Source organism: Sarcophilus harrisii, chromosome X (assembly GCF_902635505.1).
Source record: "Sarcophilus harrisii chromosome X, mSarHar1.11, whole genome shotgun sequence".
NCBI classification, from domain to species: domain Eukaryota; kingdom Metazoa; phylum Chordata; class Mammalia; order Dasyuromorphia; family Dasyuridae; genus Sarcophilus; species Sarcophilus harrisii.
In genome coordinates, this window is record NC_045432.1 from 81,595,550 (window position 1) to 81,617,487 (window position 21,938).

At 55.0% G+C, this 21,938-nt stretch overlaps 1 protein-coding gene across 1 annotated transcript in view; it reads right to left on the minus strand.

Moving 5' to 3' along the window:
• Positions 1-21,541, minus strand: part of LOC100935085 (Krueppel-like factor 8) — a 55,646-nt gene extending 34,105 nt beyond the window's left edge. The window contains 1 exon segment of the mRNA XM_031945092.1: positions 21,319-21,541. Coding sequence (XP_031800952.1) covers positions 21,319-21,398 — 80 coding nt within the window. The 5' untranslated portion in view covers positions 21,399-21,541.
• Between the last annotated feature and the right edge of the window lie 397 nt (positions 21,542-21,938).

Consider the following 21,938-nt stretch of genomic DNA (forward strand, 5'->3'; position numbering starts at 1 on the left):
CGTGTTGGAAGTGACAAAGTGAAATAGTCTGTGTTGGAGGTGATGAAGTGGGAAATAGTCCATGTTGGAGGTGACAGAGTGGGAAATAGTTGTGTTGGAGGTGACAAAGTGGGGAAGAGTCCGTATTGGAGGTGACAGAGTGGGGAATGGTCTGTGTTGGAAGTGACAGAGTGGGAAATAGTCTGTGTTGGAGGTGATGAAGTCGGGAATAGTCCATGTTAGAGGAGCCCCAGGGAGACAATCATGTACACGGCTGGACTGATTCAACCACTTTGGAACCGGGAGGCATCCATTATTCTTCAAAGAATGTGATTCCACAAAGCCGATGCTACCCCAAAGGTTCTCCTCCAGACAGACGGCCAAACCTTTCAAGATGGGGTGGCGGGCGAGGCCGAAGACCAAGAGGCCACTGCTCGTCACAGCTGTTGGCCACTCACATAGAGTACCAAAAGGTACTTCTTCCCTGTGGAAGAAGATGGATCCTTGGTGATGGAAGAGGGATCTTTGAGGCGATGTCCTCCGGGTGCTCCCCTTCAGGGATGACTCCCCAGACAGCACCAAGCCCCCAAACTCAGCAAAGCTTCCTAAATGAGATCGTGATCGCTCCAAAATCTGACCTAGTTAACTATCCATGCAAGAAAAACCAAGCGGATGAAGAAGCTGCCAGCCAGGAGAGGTCATTTAGCGGTACAATGCATACAGCGCTAAGTCTTCCCGAGTTTAAATCTGGCCTCACATGCTTCCCAGCTGTGTGACTCTGGGCAAGTCACTTTACCCTATTTGCCTCAGTTTCCTCATCTGTAAAATGAGATGGAGAAGGAAATGGCAAAGCATTCCGTATTTTTTTCCCAGAAAAATCCAATTGGGGTCACAGAGAACCAGATACAACTGGAAAACAACTAAACGAGAAGTGAGAAGCAGGATTTGAATCTGGATCCCCTTGATGTCAAGACCGTGTTGCCTCTAAGATACCACAAAGTGAGGAGGAAAAGTTACAGTCACAGTAGCTAAAGATACAATCAAGATCCAGAAAGACATTGTAGGTTAAAATGTTAAGCTCAGTCATCACAGGGAAGTGTGTTAGGAAGATTTGCCAAATCTTACTCTTGGGTCCCCAAATCCCACCTTATAAGAAAAATAGCCAGGAAGTGGGGACGGCTCTGGATTCAAATCCAGACTTGGAGATTTAAGAGCTGTGTGAATTTAGCGAAGGTACCTTCCCTCTCGTGGGTCCCTCAGCTAGAGACCTGAGATGACTCCCCTTCTGCCCTCCGTTTCTCCTCTTCTGATGCCCATCTCAGGGTGGGAGAGGGACAGGCACCTTTCTGTCTTGGGCGCTCAGGAACCGGCGACAAGATTTTGAGGCGCCCAAGCTTCGGCGGCACGGCCCCGTCGCACCCCCTGCCCTGCCGGGTCTCACCGGCCAAGCTCTGAACCGTCCCGGGCCCCCACCTCCCGGGAAAGCCGACCACGGAGCAGTTCGGCAGAGGGCAAGCCGGGCAGGGAAGGGCTGAGCCCCCCCAGCACGGGAGGGCCAGCCGGAAGAGCGGGCACAGGGAAGAAGGGAGTGGGCCTGCCCCTTCCGGGTCCACGGGGCTGAACCAGGAGCAAGGGGAGTTCACCTGAGGCTGGGGTCCTTCAGGATGGGGGGGCTCTCCCTCACTAGAACTCTAAGTAGACATGGCTGACTACTTGTTAGGGATGTTACGATGAGAACGGGTTGGGTTCCTTCCAACTTTGGGGGTCAAGGGTTCCCAGATCTCCAGAGGCCAAGCCTGGACAGCAGCAGAAAAATGTAGAAAGGGTCACCGACTCCATCCCCCATTCTGTCGCTCAATAGGTTTGGGTATGGGCCCAGAAAGGTCAAGTCAGGCTAGGAGGAAAGGAAGAAAAGCTCAGACAAGGCCAGGGGAGGGCTTCGAGAGCAGCACGGCTGAAAGGGCCCCGCCGGAGGGTGTCCTTCCCTTACACAGACGGACAAAGACACACAGATGGACACTCAGAGGGGACACACGGATGGACACGGACACACGGATGGACACTCAGAGGGGATACACGGATGGACATTCAGAGGGGACACACGGACGGACACGGACACACGGATGGACACTCAGAGGGGACACACGGATGGACATTCAGAGGGGACACACGGACGGACACGGACACACGGATGGACACTCAGAGGGGACACATGGACGGACACGGACACACAGACGGACACAAGGACGGACACTTGGAGGGGACGTGGACATACAGGGACACACAGACGGGCAGGGACACACGGACAGACACTCGGAGGGCACACACAGAGTGGGACACGCAGATGGACACCGTATTATTTTAAAATGGAGATTTGATTGCTATCTCTCTTTTTTTAACATCATCTAAATTTCCCTCCCCCTCCTAGAGAGCCAAACATCATAATAAACCTTTTTGAAAAGCAGCAGAACCAATCCCAGGATGGAAGAAAGCCTGAGGGTACACGCAGTGTTCCACGCGTGGAGACCCTCATCTCTACAAAGGAAGGGGGAGGACCCAGTTGGCTCCTACTTTACCCATAAAGAAAGAGGAAGATCAAAGACCTGAGGGGCCTACTGTATGCTGGGTATACAGACATGGGCAAAAAGCTTCCAGGAAGGACTTGAGCCGGGTAGGGCCCCATCTCGGTGCCAAGCAGCAGCCTGAGAGCTCCGGGAGGGCAGGGCCCGTGCCTTCGCCCTCCTGAGTCCCCAGCGCCTGCCTGGAAGGGCACTCGGCACCCAGGAAACCCTTCAATCCATTCGGCGTTCCTTTAAAAAGGTTTCCAGAACAGTCTGTCAGGACTGAGTGCCCCCATGGCAGTGGGCGGGGGGCTGGGCTGCGCCTGCCCACTTCTGCTTTCTCCTGGGGGTTTTCCCCAAACTCTCTCTGCACCTCCCCTTTTCTTATCACCTCACACAACTCTCTCCTGTCCATTTGGGAAGCAGCACAGGTGAGCCCGGGGTAACCAAAGGCTCCGGCCCCCAGAGCACTGGGCCTGGACACAAGATGAGGTGAATTCACATCTGGTAACCCTAGCTGTGTGACTTTGGGCAAGTCACTTCACCCCATTTGCCTCGGTTTTCTCATCTGCCAAATGAGACGGAGAAGGAAATGGCCAACCGCTCTGCTACCTCTGCCAAACCCCCAATGGACGCAACTGAAAAGGATACCAGCCGTAAGGGGCGAGCCCGGTGCCTACCATGCCGGCATCATGCTCTTGGCTGCCATCACACCGAGTCTGAGTGGGGCCGGGCTGCTACGCTTGCTCTCCTCGGAAAAGAAACAGCACGTGTGTACAAAGAATGGCACTGGGCTCCCCATCAATCCAGAGCTGGAAGGGGCTCTGAAGGTCATCCGGTGCCATTCTGTCATTTGTCAAAGGACTTGACTAAGGTCAAGCGGTTCAGGCCGAAGCAAGAGGAGACCCGGGCCGAAGAGGCCGAGATTGAGCCAATCCGTGCTTCTGGTGCCCTCTCTCGGATGGGGGTCAGAACTGAGCCCTTTTCTTGTCTTTTTTCAAGGGAAAGAGCTCAGAGAAAACACGCTCTTGGGCTGGAGGCCAAGTTTGTGGCCATGAGAGTGGGGGCTGGGCCGGGCCCCAGGACTATGGCAGGGCACCAAAGTGCCAACAAGGACTCGGGCCAAGTCAAGACGCCGGAACTCCGCGAGCGGGATAATGTCCACAGAGGGGAAAGGTGAAATACAAACAGCGCCCCCCCCCACAGCCTGGCCCCACAAAGAACTTCTTGCATGCCGACCCTCGGCAAGGCCTAGGACACGGGCTTCCCAGCATCCTCCTCTGCAATGCCCGGCTAACCCCTCAGAATACCGAGGGCAGCTGAACACAAAAGCAGAAAAGGGCAAAGTCTGAAACAGGATCCCAAGGCAAGAGGGAAAAGAGGAGGTGGAGGAGGAAGAAGAAGAGGAAGAAAGGGAAGGGAAGAAAGAAGGGGAGAGGCAAGGAGAAGGGAAGGGAGGAAAGGGGGAGGGAGAAGGGGAAGAGGTAGGGGAGGAGGAAAAGGGAGAAGAGGAGTGGAAGAGAGACAGTCAAAAATGGAGCAGCAGCTGAGGACCTTGGGAAACTCGAGACCTTGGTTATGAGGGTAATAGAAGATGCCCCCAAAGAAGCAAGCTCCAGAGCCCTCGTCCCCCATCTTCAAACAAGCACAGAAATAAAATTGTTCAATCTGGTATCAAGAAGACAACCACCTACCTAAATGGACAACCGAGAAGCTTGATTTGGATAGTGCCTGTGTGGTTGGAGAAGCCCCCCACACCACCCCAAGGAGACAAAGCTCAGGAAGCTCTCACCCAGAAGCCTTTGCAACATGTCACACAGCTCCGATGGAAAAGGAGAAATACAAACGCCACTGATTTTGTACCAGCTTCTAAAAGAATCTCCTGAAAGGAGAAAGGACCGGGGAGGGGGGTGCCATGGGAGCCACTAAAACAGACGGTCTCGAATGTGAAAGCAAGCCAGAGAATAGCTCCCACAGTGAGCTGAAGCAGAAGAAAAACAATCATGAAGCAAAAGGATGGCAAGTATTCCAAGGTGGCAAGATCTGGAGACAAAGGTCCCGGGTTCAAATGCTGGCTCTGTTATTTACTATTCAGATCACCCATCTTTACAGTGGATGGGGATCAGTTGGCCTGGAGTTGGGGGGGGGGTGTCTATGAGCCTAGGACCACGTTTATATGGAGCCTTCTAGTTCTAAATCTACTCACCAAGTCAGAAAGCTATTCTGGAAGAAGAGTCACATCACTCAAAAAAGAAATGTACCAAGAACCGCATTCTCCATTGGTACAACTCTTAAAATGGGAGCTAACCAGGGTGAGACAAATAAATAGCAAAAGCCCCTGCTGCCCATTCCCCAACAGAGAAGTAATCAAGAGACGGAAATAAACATTTCCCCCAAGAAGAGTTGCAAATGATTAACAATTACGGAAAGGAGAGCAAATCACAAAGAGGAAGAGAAATGCAAATCAAAAGGCCAGCAGGTCTGACCTCCCATCACAACCGGCAAATTGGCAAAGATGACAAACCTTGGAGGCTGTGGGAAGAGGCTAACCCATAGCCGGTGAAGCTGGGGACCATCACAACCCCTTAAAAACCAGAGTCAGCAGCCTTAGAGCTCACTCTCTCCATTTTGACCAGCACTCTCTCTGGCCATCCCACATGCCTGGAACACTTTCCCTCCTTGGCTCCACCCACTGAGCTCCCTGGCTTCCTTTAAGTTCCAATTCAAATCCTCCTTTCTCCAGGAAGCCTTCCCAAGCCCTCTTCAATCCAGGGCCTTCCCTCTGCTAGTCTCCTTCCTATTATTCATTTCCTATTTATTCCGTACATCTGGTCTCGAATATGCCGCTTGGCTTATTGTGTCCCCATTAGACCGTGAGCTTCTAGAGGACAGTGACTGCCTTTTGCCTTTCTTTGTATCCTCAGCACTTGGTACTATCATGGGCATGCAGCAGGTGCTTAATAAATGTTTACAAACTGAAAGCAATTTGGAATTATGCAAAAGGTGATTCAAAATGTCCCTGTCTGTTTGACCCAGAGTCCGCTATGAGGATCATATCCCAAGGAGACTACTGGGAAGACGAAAGTCCCCGATAAGAGCGAAATGTTTGAGTGGTACTTTTGGGGATAGTGGAGAATTAAAAGCAAAATGCACCCACAGACAGGGCAATGGCTAAACAAATAGCGGCCCTGGGACGTCGTGGAATATTTCTGTGCTGTAAGAGATGATGTGCCTGGGGAGACTTACATGAACCGATGCAGAGGGAAGGAAGCGGAGCCCAGAAAACAACCTACACAACAACCACAACTACCGCCGGAAAGGTCACAAAACAATCCAAAGCCGACATTGTGGCGTGACAAAGGACAAGCATGGCTCCAAGAAAAGAGTGGCCCTGCCCTAGTCCTCTGCAGGAGTCGGGGGGGGGGGGGGTCCACAAGGGAGATGGACAGGTTTCAGACTTTGGGGATGTATTGATCAGTCGGGTGGATGTTTTGTCTTCTGGCTTTAAAACATACTATTTGCTATATGGAATGACTCTAGGAAGGGACGGGGAGAGATCCTGGAGAACTCTATGGTGATACAAAAAAAAGACATCAATAAAACCTTATTTTAAAAAAAAGCTGTTAAAACAATAATGGGAATTCTTCCTTGGACCAGGTCTGGATTTGCAAAGCACTTTGTGACTGTTGTATGCCTCCTATGGGAAGTCACCGTGATTCATGGTCCTGAGTAAAGGGAACATTGATTTCCTCAAGGGGGTCCAAGGTCCCAGAAGACGGCCTACCAGAGGTGGCGATTGGGCTGAAGAAGCAAGGTCTCCACGAGTGGGCATGTATAAGGCGTAGGGTGGGCCGAGAGAAGGAACTGGCCAGCTCAGATCCGGGAAGGTAGGAGAGGAGCTAGCAAGCAGCCCTCCAAGGAAGAAGGGAGAGCTCAGCGGGTGAAATCTGGCTGCAAGAACAGACTCAGTCACGATGGGGAGAATCTTAAACACAGGCAAAGGAATCGCTCTTTTCAGCCACGTCCAACGAGGAGCCAACACGATGCCATTTAAACAAGCGAGGCTGTGACGTTCAGAACATAACTTGGGGCCACACGCAGATTATTCAGCGCAAGTAGATTCTGAGGCGATGAGGCTATGAGGACCCAAATCAAGAGAAAGTCCAGAGGTAGGCGGGAGCAAAAGAATACTGAGTGGGGAGAGGGGGAGATTTGAAAGCAAGAAGACTCCGAAGTTCTGAGCCTGGAGAGCCGAAGAGAGGGGCAGCTGCTGCTGATCACTACGGGAGCACGGTTAGCATCAGGAAGAAGGCCAGGTTTGGAGGTGAAGAGGGCCGGGCACAAAGGCTTGGACCTAGGGGCCATTTGAGAAGTGCTGCCCGGTTGCCCCAGAAAGGGCCAGAACAGAGCAAAGAAAAGAGGGTGATGTGGCCAGCCATCCAGGCTGGGTCAGCAGTCCTAGAGAGGGGAGCCAAGCTGAACCATAGGAAGAGATGAAATCACTAGGGAAGAATGGAGAGGGGAGACTAGAACTGGACAGCCTAGGGCCTGGAGGGAGAAGATGACCCAGCAAAGAACACCAAAAACCTAAAAGATACATGCAGGAGGCTGGGTGGATGCCACTGTCAAATACTGCAGAGGTCAGGAGGAGGGGAGAAAAGGTGTTGGATTTGGCAGCTAAGAGTGCACAGGTTCAGGTTAGTGGTTCTAACTCCAGAAGGAAGGGGGGATTGTGGATGAAGAAATAGGAGCAGCAGGGACAGCTAGGTGGCGCAGTGGATAGAGTACCAGCCCTGAGTTCAAGAGGACCTGAGTTCAAATCTGATCTCAGATACTTAACACCTCCTAGCTGTGTGACCCTGGGCAAGTCATTTAACCCCAATTGCCTCAGCAAAAAAAAAATGAATGAAGAAAATAAATAGGAGCAGCAGGAGTAAATCAGCACACACCCCCCCTTTCTAGACCTTTAGCAACAAAGGACCCACGAGAAGGGACGAGAGCCTAAAGAGGTGGCAAGACTGTGTTGGGGAGACAGTGGGACGAAAAGTTAGTCCTGAGGAGTGGAAACCTTCCCTGGTCTCTCTGAAGGAGCCCGAAAAGTGAGAGAATGAAGATCAGAGTGAGAAGAATGGGGTAATTAGTGCAGATGGGAGGGGAGGCTGAAGAAGAGAGTTCTGGAGGGCTAAGGCCATGGGAGGGGCTGAGTGAGCTACTGACATCAAATACATTCAAAAGTGAATTCTTCCAGACTATCAGAGAAAACGTAATAAATCCCTTTATGACACAGATTCTTAAATACAGCAAATGATCACACCAGACCCAGATTTTTAAAAAATAAATATAGCATTGATACCCAAATTGAGTATAGATAGAACTGAAAAAGAAAAGCATGGGCTAATATCACTAATAAAGAGATGACCTAGTTCATCATAACATTCATTCACTATCTAACGGCCCATTCAGCAATAAGGAGCTAAGCTGGGGACGCGATTGGTTATGCTTCTAGAATATCTGGGAGAAAATGAATGAAGAACTTAATTGAGTTGAGGAAGGCAGCGGCAGATCAAAGATAGATCAAAGATAACCGCGGAGAAGTTCCGCATATCTGAGATCTCCACTCTTCTCTCTCCGTCTGTTCAAATTCATATTCCCTTTGGCTTTCGATAATGTAAATAGCTGATATGTGGCACAATGGATATAGCACTGGCTTTCGATCAGAAAGATTTATCTTCCTGATTTCAAATCCTGCCTCAGACACTCCCTGGTTGTGTGACCCCGGCCAAATCACTTTGATTCCATTTGCCCGAGTTACCTTATCTGTCAAACAAGCTAGAGAAGGAGCTTGGGAGAATTCTGGGAAGATGGCCGAGTAGGTTGGAACATGACAAGCTCCCCAGATTTCTCCACAAACAAAACAAAATAGCGCCCCGCCCCGGGGGAAACATAGAGCAGTGGAAAGCAAGTCAGAGACTGGGCAGAACAGGGGGCCTCCTGGGACAACCAGAGCAGATTCAAAGATCCCAGAACTCAGATTTGGCCCAAATGAAGTGTAAACACCTCCAGGCTAGTTCCTCTGTAACAGCAAACAGGAGCCCTAGGGATCGCCTCCACGCCAACCACAAGATTTTCACTCCCAGCCAAAACCAATTCAAATATGCTGGCGTTACCATTAGAGTCACACAAGACCTATTACTGGCTACAATAAAAGACCACAGGTCTTGGAATATTATATCTGGACCATCAAAAGAATTAGAGCTGCAGCCAAAAATATATCCACAAAATTAAGCATAACCTCGAATGAAAAAATGGACATTCATTGAACCATCAGATTTTTCCGGATTTTGTTGCAAACAAACCTGAACTCAACAGAAAATCTGACTTATAAGAATCAACATCAAAGATTAATTTCAAAGGATTCGGTAAAAATATACTATGTCTTACATGTGGAAACGTAAACCGCGTGTCCAAGATTGTCATTGATGATTGGGTAGTCCAGAGGAAAGATTGGGGGAGAGCTGAATATGACATGACTCCCCAGAGCAAAACCAGGCAGGAAAAGGTAAAAACAAGAATTCTACTAGAAGAGCGAGGTATGAGAGCAAGAACTAACACAGACGGGGGAGAAGGGCTGCTAGTTCTGAAATCCCACTCACATTAAAGTTAAAGTGGGAAAAATGCATATAAATGCGTGGGGAGGTGGGTATAGGTAGGTATATACCAAGAAGGGTATAGCCCCCTCCAAAATCTATAAAGAAAAAAGAGGCAAAGTGGAGATTAACTGGAGTGGGATAAGGTGATTAATAGGAAAGGGAAGAAAGGTGGGAAGGAAAAGATAAAGGAAGGATGGGGGGGGGGTGTGGAGAAATTAAGTAACAGCAAGACAAGTTAACTGGTAGAGTTAGCAGGGGGGCAGCTAGGTGGCACCTAGGATAGAGCACCAGCCCTGAAGTCAGGAGGACCTGAGTTCAAATCTGGCCTCAGACACTTAAAACTTCCTAGCTGTGTGATTCTGGGCAAGTCACTGAACCCCAATTGCCTCAGCAAGTAAATAACCAAACGAATGAATGAATGAACAAGCAAACAAACAAATAAATAAAGAGTTAGCAGGGATAGGAAACGAAATATACACAAACACAATTATCGGGAGCAGAGTTCATTCGGGAAAAACCAGTAGGGGCCAGTAATCACTGATCTCAGACAAAGTCAAAGTTAAAAAAGATTCAATCAAGAAAGAAATCTATCGTGTAAGTCAGACATATGACTCTATGTGTAGATGTGCACATATATACAGATATATATGTGGAGACGTCTACATAAATATGGCAGGACTTAACTGGAGCCTGCTTAAGGGAGGTGGGAGGGGAGGAAAGGGAAAGCACACAGCTGGGACCCAAACAAAAGGAAACAAGGCTGGACAGCTCTGAATACAATGTTTTCTATTATTAAAGACACTACCCTGAACCTGAAATGGATTGCTACATATTCCGCATACTCTCCTATGTTCTGCTGGGAGTGTAACAATGTTTTTCTTTGGTTTTTTTCTTTTTCAATCCTGTATTTCGGTTTTAGATACATTGAAATGAAATTAAGAGCCAAAGAAGGAAACAGTGAAGGAACCACCTCAGTATCTTTAGCAACAAAATTCCAAACAGGGTCACGAAGAGTCAGCCGTGGCTGAAATAGTTGGACAAGGCTGGGACTTTATGGAGAGGAGGAGGAGGAGGATTTCTATATTTCGCTAATTTAGGTGGGGGGGGAGGGTTGGAGATTTGTTATAATCAGATTGTTTGGGGAAAGTATTCCAATTATTCAAACTAAAGTTATTCTTGGTTACTGAAAGATCCCTCCTCCAGAGGTAGGCCAGGGGCCATGGCCGACCACTGGCAACGGGGAGGGCAGAAAGGGCTCACCAGCGGGGCTCTGTCAGACAGAAGGGAACGGGGCCTCGGGAGCGAAAAAGTGTTGAGGGAAAGGGCCTCTGGGAGCTGAGCAGCCCACCTGCCCGCCGCTTTCCACTCTAAGGCTGCAGACTAAAAAGCAGAGACATCACTTTGCCGCCAAAGGCTGGTCCGGTCAAAGCTAGGCTTTTTCCGGCAGCGGCGTGGGCTGGCAGGGTTGGATCGTGAGGCAAAAGAAGCGAGGCTGCTGAACTGTGGTGCAATCGTGAACCTCTTGGACAGCCCGGAGGTCAACACAATCTGTACTTGGAGAACTGAATTCAGGCCGTTCACTCCAAGGTCAAATACTAAAGCCGAAGTTAGATACTTGACCACACAACCAGGAGATGGGACTCGTCGGGGAAGATCCAGTTACCGGGAACGACTGAAGGCAAAAGGAAACGGCAGAGGACGAGCCGGACGGACGGCGTCATGGAAGCAACAAACATGAGCCTGGATAGACTCGGGGGCTACCGAGGCTGGGGAGTCCACGGGCTCCCAATAGTAGGACACAACTGAAAAACAGCACCTAGAGCAGCCTAAGTCCCACCCCTATGGCAGCCTGGGCCCTAGGGGGTAACATGGGGGGCGGGGAGGGATGGGATACGTCTCACATTTATGTCTGCTGCTCGAACTCATATCCAGCTGCAAAGTCTGACTGGGTTTCTCCTCTGCTCAATAATGTTCACAGCTCCCCGGAATCTGAAGGATCAAACCCAGCAAGGCCATCTAAAGGCCTTCACGTTCTGCTTCCAATTTCTCTCCAGACCGATAGCTTTCTCACGTCATGGGATCCACCCAAAGTGGCCTGTTCCCAGCCCCTCACACACCACGACGCACTTTCCCCAAAGGCCGCCTGCCCCGTGCCCTCACTGCTACCCCTGGGCTGGCCCAGCTCCTGTCCAGTGCTTGCACCCCTTCCTACAAGGCCTTCGTGGACATGAGGGCTGGATGCTCCCGGAGGCCAGAGATTCTCTCTGGTGGGCCGACCTTTGTACCCGGAGCTTCCAGCGGATCCCAGGAGTCTCAGACACGCCTGTGGAAGGCAATTCCCCTAGGCTTGGGATGGAAACAGCCATCCACATCCAGGGAGAGAACTATGGAGACTGGACGGGGACCCGAGCAGAGTATCTTCACCTTTGTGTTGTGGGCTCGCTTGGTTTTCCCTTTTGTTTTGTCCCTTTTTGACCTGCTCTTTGCACGCAGCATGACGAACATGGAGCTCTGTTTAAAAGAACTGCCTGTGTCTGGCCTATATTGCACTGCTTGCTGTCTTGGGGAGGGGGAAGGGGGAAACTGAGGGAGGAAAATTTGGACGGTGCGGTTTTGCAGGATGGATGTGGAAGACTATCTTCGCGTGCGTTTGGAAAAATAAAATCCTAGTCAAAAGCGCTGGTTGACCCGGGCTGAACCGATCCGGTACCAGCTGGTACGGCCTGGCACTCGCCTGAGCCCGTGGGATGGCCCCCCTTGCCTTGCCCTTCTTCCTTCTGTCCGGAGCATGGGTCCCAGCTCCCACTTAGCAGTCAGTGACTTCAAGCAAAGCGACAGATGGACCAAAGCTGGCAGGGCTCTTGAAGTCACTGAATGCTCTAGTCTAGAACCCAAACCAGACCACATCTACCAGGACACCGCGATGGCTTGCTGCACCAGGAGCTGATGCGAGAGGGGCCGTGGCCGGAAGCAGGGAAAGGGTGCCGGCCCCAGGGTCAGGAACCCCTGGCCTTTGCCACTTGACCAACCGCTCTAGAACAGGCGCTCAAGCTCTCAGCTCAGCAGGATGGCACCATCCTGGAGCTGGAAGGTCCCGCAGAGACCCCCGGGCTCCCCGGACGACAGCTAGATCAAGGGAAGAGAATAGGAAGATAAGAATATAGATTTGGGGAACCTGAACGACCCGTCCAAATGGTCACCCTTGGGACCGTGAGGAGACACGAGAAAGTCTGATTCTGGTATTTTTCAAGGCGAGACTTCACAAGGATAAAGAGCAGCCGTGGCATCGAGGTGCTCGCCACGGTAACAAGTGCCACCACCTCACGCCACCTTGGGTTGCCGACCACAGAGGGCAGAGGGACCATCCCCTGCCTGGCGCAGAAGGGAGCCCAGTTCTAGGCACCTGTTTGGAGGTAGGGGAAAGGTCCTACTCACGCCACCCGGAGGGGCTAGGCTTGAGAAGAACATGCACCTAAATGCCAAGGGACCCTTTGGCCCCTGAGCAGATGAAGGGTGAAGGCCTGCTTCTAACATGGCTCTACTTGGGTAGCGGACCAAAAGGGGTCCCAGGAAGATCCTGAGGGCCCAAAAGCCTCAACCTGGGCTTTTATCTGCCAGCATCTGAAAAGAGACTAGAGCCCCCCAACTGAATCACTTCACTCTCAGAGCCTGGAAGCCTGCTGTGCCCCCCAACACACACACACACACACACACATGCAAACATGCACACACACACACATGCAAACACACACACGCGCGCGCACACACACACACACGCGCACACACACATACCCTTGCCTGTTGTTCCTTCCAGCCTGAGCCAGTAAGATGAGACTGACCCCGCTTGCTTCCCAGGAAAGACCGGGGAGTGGGGGGAAGCCCATCCCAAGCTGCCCTGGGCCCAGCTCACTGAACAGAGCCCCAGCCTTCCATCAGGATGCTCCGGAGCTGCCAAGGCCTCTCCTCATCAGGCCTCTGAGGGTGCCCAAATTGGCCCCTGCCCCACATCCCTCTGATCCTCCTGAAAGGGAGGCTGGATTGGCAGCTGTTTTAGAGGGAGTCCCAAGCTGAGCCTTGGAGAAGGAAGGCCACTGGCTTTGTTGAGCCACCACAAGTCCCAGCTCCCCTGACTCCCCAGACGGCAGCAGGGGGGAGTAAACATTTCTAGATACTGCTCACTCTGTGCCAGCCACTATGCCCTGAGCTTCGTGCAACTGTTCTGATCCTCACATTAACTGTGAGGATTTTACAGCTGTGGAAATTGAGGCCCGTCCCACAGCCACAGCAAGTGTTCGGGGCTGAGAGTGAACTCGGACCAGACCCGGCTCTGTATCCACCACAGCAGCACCGGCCGCCCCCAGTGCTCCTCACCACAGCTAGAACACCCTCAGCCTGGAAGGTCCTGAACTCTGGACTCTGCTGAGGAAGAAGCCCAAGCTCCCGGCAGACTGCAGAAGTAGAACCCGGGCAGCTCCTGCCCACCAGGCCAAGACAGTCCCGCAGGGCCCACCTCTTTGTGCCCCAAATGCCGGCTAGCCCCTTGGCAAGACAGACCTGGCCCGCCACTGAGCCCAGGGGAGGGAGGAGACACAAAACCCAGCGCCCGCCTAGCTCTACCACCGGGTAACCTGGGCTTAGCCCTGCCTCAGTGGGCCTTCCCGGAAGGTCCTAGGCAGCAGGTACACTGGCCGAGGAAATCTTTCTTCCCCCCACCACCCCCCCAAGCCCAAACCAGCACCGGCCGACCACCCAGGGGCGCCGGGCCAACTTCATCCCCACGGGCTCCCTCGGCCGGTCCCACCCCCCGCGGCTCTCAGCTCCCACACCCAGCCCCTACTGCGCGGGGGGAAAAGGGGCCTCTCCCGCGACTCGAGTGGGGGGAAAGAGGCGGGCAGGGAAACAGAGAGAAGGATGGGAGTGGAAGGACAGGGAGGGGAAATGGGAATGGAAAAGGGAGGCGGGAAAGGAGGTGGAGAGGGAGGCAAGCAGGAGAAGGAAGGATGGGGAGAAAGAAAGGAATGAGGAGGGGGAAAACAAGAAAAGGGAAGGAGAATGGAAAGAGGACGGACAAAACGGAGATAAGTGGAAAAGCGCAAGAAACAGAAGGTGGGGTGAAAGAAGGACAAGAAAAAGGAAAGGATGGAAAGAGGACAAGCGGAGAAAAGGAGGGGGAAGAGGAAAGGGACGAGAAGGAGAAACGGGAGGGTTGGAAAGAAGAAGAAAGGGAAAGGAAATGGAGTGGAAAGAAAGACAGGAGAAAGGGGAGGAGGGAGAAAAAGGGAGACAGGGAAAAGGAGGATGGGGTGGAAAGAGGACAGACAGGAGAAACAAAAATAAAGGAAAGAGGCGAACAGGAGAACAGGGGGGATGGGAGTAAAAGGCAAGCAGGGGGAAAAGGGGGGGTAAAAACCGGGCAAGAGGAAGGGAGGGGAGGACGGGCAAGCGAGAGAATGGAAGATGGAAAAGGGAGAGCGGGAAAAATAGAGTGGGGGAAGACAAAAATGGGAGGAAAGAGGGAAGAGACAAAAAGAAGAGGGAGAGGAGAGAGAAGAGAGGGAGAAAGGAGGGAGGGAAAGAGGAAGAAGGAAAAGGGAAGGGAAAGAGGGAGAAAGGAGGAAAAGGAGAGAGGAAAGGAAAGAACAGAGGGAAAAAGGGAGGTGGAAGAGGAAAAGCGAGACAGGAAAAGGAAGAGGAAAGGAAAGGAAGGAGAAGGGAAAGGAGAGAGGAAAGAGGAAGAGACAAGAAAGGAGAAGGGGAAAGAGGAAGAGAAGGAGAAAAGGAGGAAGAGATGGAAAGAGGACAGAAAGGAGAAAAGGAGATGGAGAGGGAAAGAGGGGAGAAGGAGAAAAGAGAGAGAGGAGAGATGGAAAGAGGAAGAAAAGAAAAGAGAGGAGATGGAGAAAGAGGAAAAGGAGGAAAAAGAGACAGGAGAAAAGGGAGAGATGGAGAGAAATGGAAAAGGAGGAAGAGAAGGGAGAAAAGAGAGTGGGATGGAAAGAGACAGGAGAAAAGGGAAAAAAGGAGAGATGGAGAATGGAAAAGAGACAGAGGGAAAAGGAGAAATGGAGAGGAAAGGAAGGAGAGAAAAGGAAATGGAGAATGGAAAGAGGGAAAGACAGGAGAAAAAAGGGGGAGAGATGGAAAGAGGAAGACAGGAGAAAAGGAAGAGATGGAGGAGATGGAAAGAGGACAGAGCAGGAGAAACAGAGAGATGGAGAGGAAAAAGAGGAAGAGAAAAGGAGAAAAAAAGAGAGAGAAAGGAGATGGAAAGAGGAGAGAGACAGGAGAAATGGAGAGAAGGGGAAAAGAGGACAAGACAGGGAAAAAATGGAGATGGAAAGAGGGAAGAGACAGGAGAAATGGAATGGAAAGAGAGAGAAGGAAAATAAAATAATGGAAAAAAAAGAAAACCCGAGAGAAAAGAATGGAAAAACAAGAAACAGAGAATGGAAGATAAAGAAAAAACAGGAGAAAAGAGAATGAAGTGGAAGGGACAAATGGGAAAAAGAAGATGGGGGAAAGAGAGGAGAGGAAATGGAGAGGGAAGAGACAGATGGGAGAGGAGATTTGGAAGAAGACAGAGAAGGGAGAGAAGAGAGAGAGTAGAGAAATGGAGAGAAGAGAGGGAAGAGGAGAAAAGGGAGGAGAAGAGGAGAGAGGAAGGAGGAGAGAAGAGAAGAAACTGGAGAGGAGAGAGAGAGGGAGAGACAGGGAGAAAAGAGAGAGGGAGAGGAGTAAAAAGAAGGAGAGGGAAAGTGGGAGGAGGAGAGCGATTTGGAGAGAAGAGACAGAGACAGGGACAGAGAGGGACAGAGAGAGATGGAAAGAGGACAGAGACAGGAGAAACAGAGAGAGATGGAGAGATGGAAAGAGGACAGAGACAGGAGAAACAGAGAGAGATGGAGAGATGGAAAGAGGACAGAGACAGGAGAAACAGAGAGAGATGGAGAGATGGAAAGAGGACAGAGACAGGAGAAATGGAGAGATGGAAAGGAAGAGACAGGGAGAAAGGAGAGGTGGAGAGAAAAGAGGACAGAGAAGGAAACAAGGAGAGATGGAAAGAAGAGAGAGAAGGAGAAAGGAGAGAATGGGAGAGATGGAAAGAGGAAGAGACAGGAGAATGGAGGGAAAGAGAGGAGAAGGAAAGGAAAGAGAAGGGAGAAACAGAGAATGGAGAGATGGAAAGAGAGAGACAGGAGAAAAGAGAGATGGAGAGATGGAAAGGACAGAGACAGGAGAAAAGAGAAATGGAGAGGGAAAGAGGAAGACAGAGAAACAGAGAGAATGGGAGATGGAAAAGAGGGCAGAGACAGAGAAAAGAGAAATGGAGATAAAGAGGGAAGAGAAGGGGAAAAGGAGAGATGGAAGAGGAAGAGGACAGAGAAGGAGAAAAGAGAGAGAGATGGAAAGAAGAGACAGGAGAAACAGAGAGAGATGGAGAGATGGAAAGAGGACAGAGACAGGAGAAATGGAGAGAGATGGAGAGATGGAAAGAGGACAGAGACAGGAGAAATGGAGAGATGGAAAGAGGAGAGAGACAGGAGAAATGGAGAGATGGAAAGAGGAGAGAGACAGGAGAAATGGAGAGAGATGGAGAGATGGAAAGAGGACAGAGACAGGAAAAGGAGAGATGGAGAGATGGAAAGAGGACAGAGACAGGAGAAACGGAGAGAGATGGAAAGAGGAGAGAGATAGGAGAAATGGAGAGAGATGGAGAGATGGAAAGAGGAGAGAGACAGGAGTAGAGAGAGAAAGGGGAGAATGGAAAGAGAAGAAGGAAAAAAGGAGAGAGAGGAGAGAGGAAAGAGGAAGAGACAGGAGAAAAGAGAGAGATGGAGAGATGGAAAGAGGAGAGAGACAGGAGAAATGGAGAGAGATGGAGAGATGGAAAGAGGACAGAGACAGGAAAATGGAGAGAAGAGAAACAGAGAAAGGAAAAGGGAGAAAGAGGAAAGAAAAAACAGGAGAAACAGAGAGAGGAGAGATGGAAAGAACAGAACAGGAGAAAGGAGAGAGATGGAGAATGGAAAGAGGGAAGAGACAGGAGAAATGGAGAAGATGGAGAAATGGAAAGAAAAAAACAAAAAATAGAAATGGGGGATAAAGAACAAACAGGAGAAAAAATAAAGATGAGAATAAAAAACAGAACAGGAAAATTTAAATGGAGATGGAAAGGGACACAGATGGGGGAAAACAATAAAAAATAAAAAAAAGATGGAAAAAACAATAAAAATTTTTAAAAAGACAAACATTTAAAAAAGAAAGTCCAAGAGCGATGGAAAAAAGGCAAGAGGAACATCGAAGACAGATTAAAAACATTTAAAAAGAAAACATAAAAGAGAGAAATCAAACAATGGAAGAAAAAGGCAAAAACAAGAGGGAAGACAGATGGGAGAGGAGAGGAGGAGAAGAGACAGAGACATGGAGAGAAGAGAGAGAGTCGAGAGACAGATGGAGAGAAGAGAGAGGCAGAGAGGAGACAAAGCCGAGGAGAGACAGATGGAGAGAGGAGAGCGATTTGGAGAGAAGAGACAGAGACAGGGACAGTAGAGGGACAGAGAGAGATGGAGAGAGGACACACAGGAGAGAAGGAAGTGGGGAAGTGGAAGGAGAGCATGGGGGAGGGGCGGCCCCGCCCCGCCCCGCCCCGCCCCGCCCGAGGGGCCACCACCTCCCCCCGGTTGGGCTGGGGCCGCTGGGGGCCGCCGTCCGCCGCCAGGACCCCGCGGGGCCGCCAGGCGTCATGCGTCCGGGGAGGTTGCCTGGGGGGCAGGCCCCGAGCGGCGGCCCCGATGCCCCACCGGCAGCGGCGGTGGGGTTGGGGGTGCGAGGCCCGTGGCGGCTCACAGCCCCCCTAGCGCCCCGGGCCCCAGACGCGTGCACGCCGCATCCGGCCGGGGGGCGGGGAAGAGGGGGGGAGGCCCGGTGCCTAGCGGCCCCCTCCCCGAACGGCGACTCCCCGGCGGGCCTCCAGAGGCGCCCGGGGTTCCCAGGAGACGGAGGCGCGCCCCCTTCGGTCCGCCCATCCGCCCCGGCCGCTCCCCCGGGGCCCCAAGCCCCGGGCGCCCCCCTGCCTGCCCGGCCCGGGCCCAGGGCCGCGGGCCGTGGCGCCCACGGCCCGGGGCCGGTGGTGGGGAGGCGCCGGGCCTGATCTGCGCCGCCCTGCCCCCTCCCTGCCCTGCCCCGTCCGCCCGCTGGGCGGCCGGGCCGGGCCCTCCCAGGGCAGCCCGGGGGTCCGGGCCGGCGGGGCGGGGCCGAGGGGCCAGGGAGGGGCCGGGGCCCGGAGGCCTGAGACCCTCCCCCTCGCTCGGGCTCGGCGGCGGGCGGGGGGGCGGGGTGCCCTCGATCTGCGGGTTTCCCCCCGTCCCGGGGCTCTCTCCAGCAGGGCGATGAGGTGTGAACGGGAGAACAGCCCCACCCTGGGCTGCCCCTGGGTGGAGCTCCTTAAAAGGGACCAGCGGCGGCAGCGCCAGCCGAGGAGGCCGACAGAGGGGGAGGGGCCGGGGAGGGGGAGGGGGCCCGAGAGAGGGTGGGGCGAGCGCGCCGAGCCACAGCGGGCTGGGGCGGGGCCGGAGAGGGGGGGGAGGGGGGGGGCCCGGGGGAGGGACGGAAGGCCGGGGAGGAGAGGGGGGGCGGGGAAAGGAGGGGGGACCCCGGGCTGCCGGGCCGCCCGGCCCCGGCCCCGGCCCCTCCCGTGCGGGCGGGGGAGGCCGAGCAGCCCACAAGGCCGGTCCCTCCCATCCCCAGCCAGGTACGGCCCTCCCAGAGGCTCCGCGGGCCCAGGAGGAGGAGGAGGAGGAGGAGGAGGAGGAGGTGGGCTCGGGGGCGATGCTGGGGAGGAGCTGCCTTGGTCTGCCACGGCCCCAATTGGGCGGAGGCGAGAGCCGGGGATGCCTGGGTGGGGGTGGGGCGGGGCTGCGGGGGGAGGGGGGCGGCGATCTAGCGACCTGACAGCTGGGTGCGAGGGTTCGGCGCGCTGAGCTCGCCATGGCAACGGCGAGCGAGCCCAGCCAGGACGGGGAGAGAAAGAGGGAGAGAGAGGGAAGAGATGGGGAAAGGGAGGGAGGGAGGGAGGGAGGGAGGGAGAGACAAGGGAGCCAGAGAGACTGAAGAAGGGAGTGCGAGAGAAGGGAGCCAGAGAGTCAGAGGAGCGTGGGGAAGGAGAAGGGTGGGGGGGTGGGGGGTGGCGGGAGGAGGTCACGACCGCTACCCCCAGCGGAGACCACGACGGAGACGGGGAAGGCAGGGAGGCCGCCCGAGCCTTGGGGGACCCCCCCCTCGCCGGCCTGGGAGGATGGGTGCAGCTCTCAGCCCCCCTCCCCCCAGCCATTTTCCCGTAAGGTCCACACGGACAGCCCACCACCGCCGGTGGCGGCGGCGGCGGGCTCTAGCCACAAAGGTCCGGCGGGGCGGCCGCGAAGCCTAACGGGGCCCCGAGGGGGCGGGAGCCCGGGCGCGGGCCTGGCCTGGAGCCGCCGAGGGAGGGGAGGCGTCCGGCGCTCGGACCCTGGCAGCCGGCGAGCCCGATCGGGCCTGCCGGGCCGAGCGCCGCACCTGGAAGCTGCCGCTCCTACCTTGGCCACTTCCTAGCTCGGCGATTCCCGACGAGGCGGCCCCTCCCTAAGCCTCAATTCCCTCCTCCGCCCAGCCCGGAGGACGCTACCTGCACCGCCCCCGCCCCTCTGGAGCATGTTCCGAGGAAACGGGCGGGAGCCTCCGAGGGAGGCTGCCGGGCGCTGGAGGAGGCTGGCGGGCGGCCGGGCCGGCCCGAGGACTGGACTGGGAGCCAGCACGAGATCTGGGCTTATTCGGCCCCTGCTTTTGCTACTGAACACCAAGGAGACCGAGCCCCGGGCGGGAGGGACTTCACCTGGCTCCTCTTACCTGGCAGAGGAAGGGATTTCCCTAGTGGCCTCTAAGGTCCCTTTCAGCTCTAGGTCTGAGCCTCGGAATCAGGGCTCGTTCTCTTAGGTGTGGGGAGAGGGGGGAGGGCACAGGCTGCAACGTCACTCTGCTCCGATCCCCGGGAATGTCGCCTATTACCAGAGCCCGCAGCATCATGGGCCCTCCCATTCATTAACTTCCCGGGGCTTTGGGGACAAGCCAGCGAGGCTGCTCCCGCATTCACGCAACCGCACTTGACAGAAAGGGAAACTGAGGCTCGCCGAGAAAGAGCGAGAGAGAGAGACTCGCCCGGGCCACCCGGTTAGATTGGAACTCGAGCCTCCATTTGCGAATCTAAGGGGAGAGCCTGGGACTCCCGTCCCGGCCTCCCTTCTCCGCCCGCGGGGCCGAAGCGCACCGGCCCGCGTGCATGGCCCGCGGTCCCACTCCCGGGGAGGGGAGGGGGGCGGGGCCCCCGGCTTCTGCCGGCCGAATCGGCCGAGCCTCTCCCCGAATAAGGTGCGGGGAGGACGGAGACGGGCCCCATCCTCAGAAGGGAAGTCCCAACCTCGGCCCCGCTCCTTGCGCGTCAGGCTCCTCGCACGGCCCCGGGCCAGGGGAGAGGTGGAAGGGTCCGAGGCTTGAGCCGCAGACGGCCCCGTTTTCCCCGGGGGAGAGGGGATCTCGGGGGAGGGCTCGGGGGATCCCGGGAGAGGGCTCGGGGGAGGGCTTGCGCTCCCCCCGCCCCCTCCCCCGCCCCGGCTCCGAGAACGCTCGAGCCCCGCTTTTCCTCCTTCCCCGGGAAACTAGATCGGGGGCCCGGGCCGAGGCCCGGCAGCGGCACTTTGACACCCACGGGCGCGCCGCGAGCGCCGCGCGAGGCGGCCGATTCGGACCCCGGGCGGGGAGGACCCGAGGCAGCGAGCGGCGACTGGACAGAAGCAAAGGCTCCTGCCTCGTGGCGCCTAGGCGGTGGGCTCTCGGGGCCGAACGTGACGTGGTGGCGGCCGCGGCCAATGGCCGGGCCGGTCGGGATGAAGTGGCCTTTGTTACAGCGGAGGGGCCGGGCGGGAGGAGTTATGGCAAAGTTGCGGCGCTCCCGATCGCCGGGCGAGCTCCCCGGGAAGCGCGCGGGGCTCTCGCCGTCCCGGCACCGCGGCTTCCGCTCCCCCTGCTCCCGGCCGGGCCACCCCCCGGGGGGCTCCGCTCCGCGCCCTCCCTGGCCCCTCTCCTTCCGCTCTCACCCGTGTGCAGGGAGAATCTGGCCCGCAAGGCCCCCCAAAAGCACCCTGGGCAAACCGCGGCCCTCCTTCCTCCCGTCCATCCTTCCGCCGGCGCTCTGCCCTGCCCTGGGCTGGGCCGGGCTGCGAATTGGGAGGGTCCCTGGCCGAAAAAGGGGCCGGGCTCCCTCCCTAGCCCCGGAGTCCGAGGGGGCCAGCACAAGGGTTAAATTAAGCCGGCTCTAATGAAAAATGAGAGGTAGGGGCACCCCGTTCAGGCCCTCCCCCCCCCTCCCTCGCCCTCCCTCCCCCCTCGGTAGCCCAGCTGACGAGCTACCCGGGTGGGGCCCTGGCTGAGGGCTGAGGGGGGGAGGGCAAGCCTCCTCCAGGGATTTACCCTCCTCCCCCGCTGAACAAACAAAATTGTGGTCCGGCCAAGAGGAGGAACCTTGGGGCTGGGGGGGACCGGTCCCTCCGAAGACGGGGGCCGGCCCGGGGTACCGAGGGGAGGGGCCGGGGGGGGGCGTGGAGCGTGACCGGCGGCAAGCTTGCACCCTGAAGTCACTGCTTTTGGGGTCCCAAAAGGTGGCGGCTGAAAGACCCGGGCCCCCTCCTCCACATGTCCCGTGGGGCCGGGCCAGGAG